At 53.1% G+C, this 10274-nt stretch overlaps 1 protein-coding gene across 1 annotated transcript; it reads left to right on the top strand.

The window, feature by feature from the left end:
* Positions 1 to 337: 337 nt before the first annotated feature.
* On the top strand, positions 338 to 6766 carry RINL (Ras and Rab interactor like). The gene is made up of 12 exons (XM_045987298.1): positions 338 to 354; positions 1401 to 1489; positions 1691 to 1850; positions 3150 to 3252; positions 3516 to 3588; positions 3675 to 3739; positions 4007 to 4156; positions 4248 to 4673; positions 5059 to 5376; positions 5637 to 5768; positions 5928 to 6100; positions 6183 to 6766. Exons 2-12 carry the CDS (start codon positions 1440 to 1442, stop codon positions 6237 to 6239), a joined length of 1707 nt encoding a protein of 568 aa, XP_045843254.1. The 5' UTR covers positions 338 to 354; positions 1401 to 1439; the 3' UTR covers positions 6240 to 6766.
* The last annotated feature ends 3508 nt before the right edge of the window (positions 6767 to 10274 follow it).

The following is a 10274-nucleotide window of genomic DNA, read 5'->3' as shown; positions in this document are numbered from 1 at the left end:
TGTCCAGCCTCCCTGTTCCTTTCTGTGGGCACACAGGGAAGCAGCTGGAGGGAGGGGGTCCAGGGAACCAGAACACCAGGCTCTTAGGAGAGAAAGCCAAGGGTGTTGACAGGGTACTCTGGGGACTGCAAGAGAGCCCCACAGCTCTTACCCCCAGACTCCCAGACTGCCAGAGTTCCTTCCTCCAAAGCCCAGTCACCTAAATCCTGAGCCCCCCGAAAGGGAGGAAGATAGATTTCAGATAACCCCCAGCCCCGCCTCTTCCCCCCCCCCCCCCCCCCGCCCGCCCAGCTTCCTCTCTCTATGAGGAACACTTTCACTTCCTGCTTCTCCCGGCCTCCCTTCAGAGAACAGGTAGGGGTCCCCAGGGACCTAGCGGCTGGCATCATCACCCCCCACTGCCTCCCTTTGGTACCAGGCTGCTGCCCCCCTCCCACCCTACCCAGCACCCACCGGGCGCCCAGGCGAGCGTCCGCCCCCCCTCCCGCCCCCACCCCTCCTGCCTGCTCTGGGCAGGGCACCTGCTCACCGTCCCCACCCTTCCTAAAACCCTGGGTTTCTAGGCAGTGGGTTGATTGATCTGTTCAGCTGTTGGTTACCCATCTCCTATATCACCCCTCGAAGGCAGGTGCCCTTTCTTTTCCACGACCATTTCCCCAGGACACCCAGTCAGGGCTGCTCCTTATTAAGAATCTGTCGTTTGGTGCACAGATGAATGGACCCAGGGGTCGTACTCCTGGCATTGCTGGGAGGGAAAAGACTCAAAATGGCCCACCTTGGGAGAGAACTCACACTAGCTAGGACTGTGTCCCTGCTGAAGAGTTGAGGTTCAACGGACAGAGGGACAGATGCATTATAAAGCAAAAAAGAAAATGCCAGCAGTAACATCTAGGTAGTGGATATACAATGTTACCTATCAAATTCTGGTTTTCTGGATGTTTGAAAATGTCCCTTGTGAATGTTGAGAATATTTGAGGTTCCCCCCCTGTGGTCTGGGAAGGGAGGAAGAGAGGATGTTGTATAAGATAGATCACGTTGACAGCTCCTTCTGTGGGCTGAGCATCCGTCCCGGCGCTGGGTTCTGGCAAGGGCTGGTATCCAACTGGTCCCCGTCTGTATTATGGCACTAGTTGTCAAAAGCTGAAATATTTCTGCATCTCTTGGTAAATAACTGTCCGTCTGGTCCTCTTCTTTCCCCCCTCCCTGCCAAGACCCACTGGCTTCCCTCCTGGGATCCCCAGATCTCCCCACCCTCCAGAGACTAAAGAATTAACACCGGCCATAGCAAGGGGCCTTGGGTCCATTCTGATTGGTCAGGGTTTCTGCCATATTGGTTGTAAATCTGTTGACGATTACCCCTGGATTGGAGCCACCTTGAGCCTTATCTTCCTCCCTGCCAGAGGCCAGGCCATGGCTTGCTGGCTTCCTGTGTCCTGAGGATGGCCCAGCTGGAGGACGAGGCCTCTGCAGGCGCCATCAACGGGGAGAGGTGAGGGCTGCTGGGGTTGGGGTCTCCCAACTCCTGCCCTAGCTTCAGAAGCCCCTTCCATCCAATGCCCACCCCCCCCCCCCCAGAAGACCCTGAATGCCATCTCATCCCTTGGCTGCCCCTTCTTGCGCCTTTGACCCCCACCTCAGTGTCCCACTGCCCACCTCTAACCCCTTGTCTCCTGGACTCTGCCTGTCCCAGATGGGTTCCATCACAGGTGAATGGAGCAGGTGAGACCCCCATAGGGGTCCTTGGGACCCCAGAGCCACTCCTTCGCCTCTGGAGGACGTGGGGTGTGTGGCAGATCCCAGAGCTGGATCTCCAGCATGCAGAAGCCCTTCTTGAGCTGTGGCCTCCGGGGGTAAGTACTCACAGCCAGGGACCTTCTCTGACCCTCCCCGGGTCACCACAGACCAGTCAGATCTCTGCTGATTCCTAGCAACAAACACCACAAACCAGGAAACCTGAAAAGACTACTTACTGATTCCAGGGACCAAAAAGCCCAGAAGTGAAGGGAATTTCAGGAATGTCTGGACCTGAGCATTAGAGAACTTATAAATCTCTCCCCATCCCGTTTCTGGGCTTTGCTTCAACTGTGGGAAAAGCCCAAGGAACAAACACTTATTCTACAGTAGCTTAGGCAGATGGACTTTTATCTTTCTGACACATCCAGAAAGGCAGCCACAGGCTCTGTCCAGCAGCCCTAGGAACATCAAGGCCAGCTTCTCTGCCATTCTCTTGGACGCCCCTCACTGTCCCAGGTGGCCGCCCGCCCCAGCTCCAAATACATGTATGCGCTCCGGGCAGGAGGAAGAAAACAAAGGAAATACCAATTGCACCAGGAAAATCAAAAGTCTTTACAATAGATTCAAAATACATGGATGGGGCCCATGTGGAAATATTTTTTTAAAACTCTCTTGGGAGTTATAAACCCAGAAGTGAGAAACACTGCCTACATCATCATCCATCTTCTCCAGCTGGGCAGATTATGCCAGAACAAGGCTACAATTCTGCAAGGGATAGGGATGGACTTGGATAAGGCAACTAGCTGGTCTACACAGCTTCCTTCACAGCTTCCTACACAGCTCTGTCCTTGTGGTGCCAGAGATGACTGTTCCCAGCTCGTGGCCACATCCCACAAGTTTAGCCATCCCAGTGTAAAAAGGGGTTTCCTTCCAAAGAGCTCCAGCAAAAATCTTGTGGAAGATTTCCCTTGACTGGCCTTGATTCACATGCCCATCTCTGAAGCAATCACAGTGATGAGAAAGTACTGTCATCCTATTGGCTAGGTCAGTTCACAGGTTCCCACCAGTGAACCACAGTTCACACCATCCCCAGGGCTTAGAGGGAGTTAGTCCCACCCACAGGGACGAAGGGAGGGAGAGAGTTTCTTTGGAAGAAATTTGGGGTATGGAATCTAAAATAAGGGAAATGGACACTGGGTAGGCAAAAGTAACAGATATTTGCACAAATCCCCTTCAAGATGACCTGTGCCTCGGGGTGGGGTGGGGGGGAGCCTGGCTGGCTCAGTGGGAAGAGCGGGCAACTCTTGATCTCAGGATTGTGAGTTCAAACCCCACACTGGGAGTAGAGATTACTTAAATAAAACTTTAAAAAGAACAAAAAGATGACCTTTGCCTCCATTGCCCCCCAACCCCAGAGCTTCCTGGTCACGGGACATGACCCCAGTCAGGTCCTGGTGTTGAGGACAGGAGCTTCACCAGGAGAAATCCACACCTACCAGATCCAGAAGCTTCCTGGCGGTAAGGAGCCTACCCCTAGATTCCAGCCCACAGTAAATTTAATCAGCTTTGCTTCCCAAATATCTCCCAAATGCTATTTGGTGCCATAAGTGGGATGCAAACATAAAGTCACAGGAAAAGATGGGAACTCCAAAGGGTAGAAATTTCCCCGTTTTGAAGATTTTGTGGGGATTACAGGACTGAGGAAGAGAGAGTCCCAGGGAAAATGAGGCTGCCACCCTTAACTTTTTTCTTCCTTGCCCCTTGTTGCCCCCTACCCCCAGGTGTGTCTCTGGAATATTCTAACCTCTGCATGCCAGACCTGCCCCATCTCCTGGCCTTCCTATCAGCCAGCAGGTACAGGTTCCCCATAAAAAGGGCTAAGGGGGTTCCATCCCTAAGACATCTCATCCACACTGCAGCTCCCTCTTACCTTTTCTCAGGGATGTTTTGCCCAGAACACTGCTCTTGCCCCCTCCCACTCTAAAGCCTGGAGACCAACACACAGGTGAGGGATGGCTCCCTAAAGGAGGGGGAAGCCACTTTCCAGGCTCCTTGGTCCAGCAGGATGGCCCTTCAGGGACCAGACTACTGGGTTTGTGGGAGAATAAAATGGGGGTGAGGGAGCTATGGGAGGTTTGGCTCCTGGGCCTGACTGACAAGGGGCCAGGGACCAAGCCAGTAATGAGGCTGGAAATTAAGTCTCCCAGTGCCCTGAAGGAAGCAGGGCTGGGTCCTTGGACATCTGGGACACCTCGGTTATGCTGGTCCCCAGGTCCCCCACAGACTGGCAGTGTCCACCTCAACGTCCCGGAAAGGGTGCTCTCCATGGTGAACAAGCTCTACCTGGAGACTCACGGAGAGTGGAGGAAGGAGCAGATCCCCCCAGAGACACCTCCAGAAACTGCAGAAAGACACAGTTCCGGTGAGCTGGGCTGGACAGGGCCCTGGGCCCCTGAGGGACAAGGGAACTGCTGCTGCTGTTCTGTGGGGCCCAACTCTCTCCTCACATCCAGCCCCCAGGAACCCTGCTCCTCACCGGGTCTCCTGGGTGGAAGGCCCGCTCAGCCCAGAAGTACAACATCCTGGGCCAGCTCTGGCCAGCCTGGTGGAGGAGAAAGAGAAGGAGGACGAGGACGAGGATGAAAACGAGGACGACTACAAAGATGAAGAGAATGGCCCCGAGGATGTGCTCACCCATCACATCCAAGCTCTGGCCAGGGCCCGGGGCAACTATGTGGGCAGGCAGTTCCAGAGCCTTCGGGCGCGCCTCACCTCAAATGCCAGAGGCCCCCACAGGCCTGGGGACCCGGCCACGGAGCTGCTTCAGGATGTGCGCCACCTCCTTACTGACCTCCAGGACCACCTATCAAAGGACCCTGATGTCAGGGCTGTTTTTGGGAGCAGGGGGCCTGGGGTCCCCCAGAAGGACGATGATCTTGGTAATAAGGAGGGCTGGAAGGGATTTATGGCCATTCCCTGACCCCACTCGTGTTCTCGTGTGCCATCCCTTGGCGTTACCTGTGTGTCCCCACCCAACTTCTTTCTCTCCATCTCCGTGCACCTGTTTGCCTGGCCAAAGGAAAAGGCCTTTTCCTACATAGAGTTAACTCCTGTTCCGTTCACCACTGCTCCATCTCTCGCATGTGTGACACCCGTACTCCCTCTTCCATGAGCATGTTCACACCCAGGCTCCCTCTTCCACACGTGTTCTCTCACCCGTGTCTACACTTGTCGGGGGACAGAGGCCAGAGCGGGGTGGTACTCGGGCCTCGGGGCGGAGGTCAGTCCTTCCGCCCTTCGCTCACCCACCCCAACCCCTCGCAGGCACTGCGGTGGAGGCGGCCTTGTGCCGGGCGGTGCTGGCGCCGTTGAAGCCTGCCCTGTGGGCGCGACTCCGCATGCTCCGAGCCCAGGAACTGCGGCGACTGCGGCAGCGACAAATAGCCCTGCGGGTGGGGGCGGGGCCTCCGGGATGCCAGGGGGCGGGGCTTGAGGGACGGGGCCCCGCTCCCGCCCTGCGGAGCCGCATCCACGCGCGCCTGGAGCACCTCCACGCCGCCTGCGCTCCACGCCGCAAGGTGGCGCTGCTGCTGGCGGTGTGCACTGACGTTTACGCGGGTCTGGCTCAGGGCGAGAACCAAGGTAAAGGAGGTTCACCTGCGTCCACCTGGATGTGCGGTAGCTTGACGGTGGCGGCAGCCGGGTGGGAGGCGCCTGTGTGCACGTCGAGGGGAGAGGGTGGCACGCTCTAGAGGGAGACGTCTACGTGGGCATGGTTAGAGGCGTTTGCATGCCCAACGAGGTGAAAGGGCAGCCAGCGCCCCGGGTATCGGTCCCGGGGATCGGATGGAGGTGTCTGCACGCCCCCATCGGCCTCAAAGCCTGTCCTCCCGCTCCGCCAGAGCCCCTGGGGGCCGACGCCTTCCTGCCGGCGCTGACGGAAGAACTGATCTGGAGTCCGCACATTGGGGAGACGCAGCTGGACGTGGAGTTTCTCATGGAGCTGCTGGATCCGGACGAGCTACGGGGTGAAGGTGAGTCCCCACCCCAGAAACGCCGGGACCTAACAGGGGGCGCCCTAGGGGCCCAACAGCCTCGCCCTGCAGCGTGGGACAAGGCGGACAAGCCGCAGGGAGACCTGGGGGGGCCAGGGTAGCCAGAGAGCTGCACTGACCGCCCAGTCCTGTCCCTAGCCGGGTACTACCTGACCACGTGGTTTGGGGCGCTGCACCACATCGCTCACTACCAGCCGGATGCGGGCCGCGCACCCCAGGGGCTCAGCTCTGAGGCTCGTGCCTCCCTGCGCCAGTGGCACAGCCGGCGGACACTGCACAGACAGGACAGACAGGACCACGCCGGAGCCCAGGTGATCGTCCCTCCCGACTGCGGGTGAAGGGGAGCGCTGTACCCATTGCCTTTCTCACCCAGCCTCCTGCCCCTCCCCACAGGTCAGCCTGCCCTTTGAGGAACCTTGGGCAAGAGACCCTGTGCCCGGAGACCAATGATGGCGAGGGGTCTCAGACCCTGCTGCTCCTCAGGCAAGATTCCGGAGGCCCCAGGACAGCACCAACTTCTAACCCCTGTTGGCTGAGGTGCAGGAAGGAGGAAGGGTTCCCAGGAACAGAACCCCCTCTGGTTTGCCCCTTCCCCCTGCCCAAGATGGCTCCTTCCTAATCCCCAGAATCTGTGAACATGGTCAAAGCGACTTTACACATGTGACTAAATCAAGGATCTAGACATGGGGAGATTATTCTGGATCATTCTGGGGCCCCAGTATAATCTCTTTGAGTCCTTGCAAGAGGGAGGTTGGAGGGGCAGAGTCGGAGAAAGAGACGGGATTTTGTGAGCAGAGGGTGGAGTGATATGGCTGGGAACCAAAGCAGGCACCCTCTAGAAGCTGAAACACACAAGTGGATTTTCCCCTGGAACCTCCCCGAGACTCAGCCTTTGATTTTAGGCGGGAAGAGCTATTTTGATCTCCTGACCTTTAGAACTGCAAAATAATAAATTTGTGGGTTTTTTGACCTGGTAAGTTTGTGGTAATTTGTTAACAGAAGCAACAGGAAGCAAATACACTCTCTTACCCTGAACTTTATTTTCCATAGAAATTATCGCTTCCAGGGCGCCTGAGTGGCTCAGTGGGTTAAGCCTCTGCTTTCGGCTGAGGTGGTGATCTCAGGGTCCTGAGATCGAGCCCCACATCGGGCTCTCTGCTCATCAGGGAGCCTGCTTCCCCCTTTCTCCTTCTGCCTGCCTCTCTCTGCCTACTTATGATCTCTGTCAAATAAATTAAAAAAAAAACTAAAAAATTTTTTTCTAAAAATAAAAAAGAAATTATCACTTCCTAACATACCATAATATGTACTTATTTATTGTGGTAACTGTCCATAGGCTCCCTCCCCTTAGGCCGCCCAACAGAAATACAATGCAAGGGGCGCCTGGGTGGCTCAGTGGGTTAAAGCCTCTGCCTTGGGCTCGGGTCATGATCCCAGGGTCCTGGGATTGAGTCCCGCATCGGGCTCTCTGCTCAGTAGGGAGCCTGCTTCCCCCGCTTCTCTGCCTACTTGTGATCTCTGTCTGTCAAATAAATAAATAAAATCTTTAAAAAAATACAATGCAAGCTATATATGTAATTATAAGTATTCTGATAACTCCATTACGAGAAACTAAAAAGCAAGTGAAATTAATTTTAACAGCCTACCTGATTAAACCCAATATGTCCCAGATGTTATCACTTCAACCTGTAATCAACATCTGAAAATTAGGAGCACCTGGCCGGCTCGGTCGGTGGAGCACGTGACTCTTAATCTCAGGGTTGTGAGTTGAGCCCCACATTGGGTGTAGAGATTACAGAAAAATTAAGAAGAAATCTTTTAAAAAATCCAAAAATTATTGTGCCGTGTAACGTTCTTTTTGCGCATGTGCACAATATTCAAAATCCAGTGTGTATTTTTTTTTAAAGATTTATTTATTTGACAGAGAGAGACCACGAGTAAGCAGAGAGGCAGGCTCCCCGCTGAGCAGAGAGCCCAATGCGGGGCTCGATCCCAGGACCCTGAGATCATGACCTGAGTTGAAGGCAGAGGCTTAACCCACTGAGCCACCCAGGCGCCCCAAAATCCAGTGTGTATTTTATATTACAGCACATCTCAGCTGGGACCAGTCCCATTTCAAGTTCTCAGTAGCTACCATACAGGGCTTGGAGCTACCATTTTGGAGGGTGGCCTTGGAATGTCAGCTCCAGGAGGCTAGCGGTTTCTGTCTTGGGCACAACTCTATTTTCAGTGCCTAGACAAATCCCTGGCACCCAGCAGGTGTTCAGTAAATACTGGCTGAATGATTCAGTGACAGAGTTTCTGTGGAAGGCTGAAGATAGCTGCCCAAAAGCTATTCCTGTCCTAATCTCTGGAATCCATGAACATTACCTTATTTGGAAAAGGGTCTTTGGCCCAGTTTTTAAATGAAGGATCTTAAAATGGGGAGACTGTTCTGGATGATCTGGGGGAGGGCTCTAAATGCAATACACGTGTCCCTAGAGAAGGAAAGCAGAGGGAGATCTGACACTAACAGGAGAAGGTGATGGAAAGACAAGCAGAGAAAGATTTGAAGATGCCGGCCTGGAAGGTTGGAGAGTTGGTGATCACAAGGCAAGGAAAGCCATCAGGGTGGCACCTGGGCGGCGGTCAGTTAAGCATCGGGGTTTTGGTTTTGGCTCAGGTTGTGATCTCAGGGACGTGAGGTCGAGCCCCACATCAGGCTCTGAGGTCAGTGTAGAGTCTGCTTGAGATTCTCTCTCTCTCTCTCCCTCTGCTCCTCCCACTCATGTCCTCACGCTCTTTCCCTCTCTCACTCAAAGAAAAGTAAATAAATCTTGAAAGGAAGAAAGAGAGAGTGGTCAGCTACCAGATGCTGGGAGAAGCCCAGACAGGATGCTCTCCTAGCCCCTCCAGAAGGCGGGGGTGGGGGGCAGCCACACCTTGATTTCACCCCAGTGATACTGATTTCAGACTTCTCGCCTCCAGAACTGTAGAAGACATTTCTGTCATCTTAAGCCGCTGAGTCCGTAGTCATTTGTCACAGCAACCACGGGAAACTCAACAGTTATTCAGCACTTAATATGAAAAAGAGAAAAATGGAGTAGAATTAATACCCAGCCCAGTCTCACTCCCACAGCAAGGGATGCATCTACTGATACAGGAATTAACTAGAAAAGTAGAAAAATCCCCTCACTCCACTTCACAGAGAGAGAGACGGATTGCCATTACAAGTGACATTTTGCATTTCATAATGATCAAAATTCGGTAATTTTAGACATCATCCAAAAAAGGTGCCAGGAAAGAGTTTTTTGGCGATTGTTTTTGAAAACCAAAAAGCTCAAAATGGCTGCAACGGGCAGTGAGTCAGCAAGCAGGAATGGGGGAGCGACAGGATGTGGCCTCTGGTCTTAGGTTCAGACAGAACTGAGTGAGGGAGCTGGATCCCAGGAGACAGAGGGGACCATCATCTCCTTTTTCCAGAGCAAGCAGGGCACCAAAAATTTCATTGTGTTTATTTATTATGCATTTTTTAAAAGATTTTATTTACTTATTAGAGAGATAGACAGAGAGAGACCAAGCAGTCAGAGGGAGAAGCAGACTCCCCACTGATCAAGGAGCCCGATGTGGGGTTCGATCCCAGGACGCCAGGACTGTGACCTGAGCCAAAAGCAGATGCTTAACTGACCGAGCCACCCAGGTGCCCTGATTTTTTATGCATTTATGTAGATATGTATTTTTTATAATTGTAGTAAAAATCATATAATACCAAATTTACCCTCTTAACTATTTTTAGGTGTTAATTAGAGTTATAATAGTGTTAACTGTATTCATTATTTTTTGTGTTAGTGTTATATTAGTGTTAACTGTATTCACACTGCTGTGCTATGATAGTGTTAATATATACACATGGTTGTGTAACAGATCTCTGAAAGTCTTCGTCTTGTAAATCTGAAACTACGCCCATCAATCACAACTCCCATTTCCCCTTCCCTGGCAACCACAATTCTCCCTTCTGTTTGCATGGTTTTCATGATTCTTAGATGTCTCATTTAAGTGGAATCGTACAGTCTCTCAGTTAACTGGCTTATTTCATAAAGCAGTATGTCCTCGGGGCACCTGGGTGGCTCAGTCGGCTAAGCGGCTTCACCATTCTTTGTTTTCTGCATGGGTAGGTCTTGCCCGCAGTCCCAGTTTCTGGATTTCCTCATTATTAGATTCCAGCCCTGCAGTTTCGGGAAGTACACCCTGGAAGTATGCTGCGTCCTTCTCAGGACATCCCCTAGGGGGCGCCCGTGATGGGCAGGGCTAACTGCGGGTGGAATTAAGAACTGTATTGGTCGGAGGGGCGCCTGGGTGGCTCAGTGGGTTAAAGAACTGTATTGGTGGGGTCAAGGTGCCGTAATAAAAAAATCACAGATGGGGTGGAGAAAGCACAGAAATGCGGTTTCTCACAGTGCTGGAGGCTGGAAATCCAAGATCAAGGCCTTGGCAGGTTTGGTCTTC

This window comes from Meles meles, chromosome 19 (assembly GCF_922984935.1).
Source record: "Meles meles chromosome 19, mMelMel3.1 paternal haplotype, whole genome shotgun sequence".
In the NCBI taxonomy this organism is placed as follows: Eukaryota; Metazoa; Chordata; class Mammalia; order Carnivora; family Mustelidae; genus Meles; species Meles meles.
Note: the sequence above shows the minus strand (reverse complement) of the source record. Positions and strands in the feature narration are given on the sequence as shown.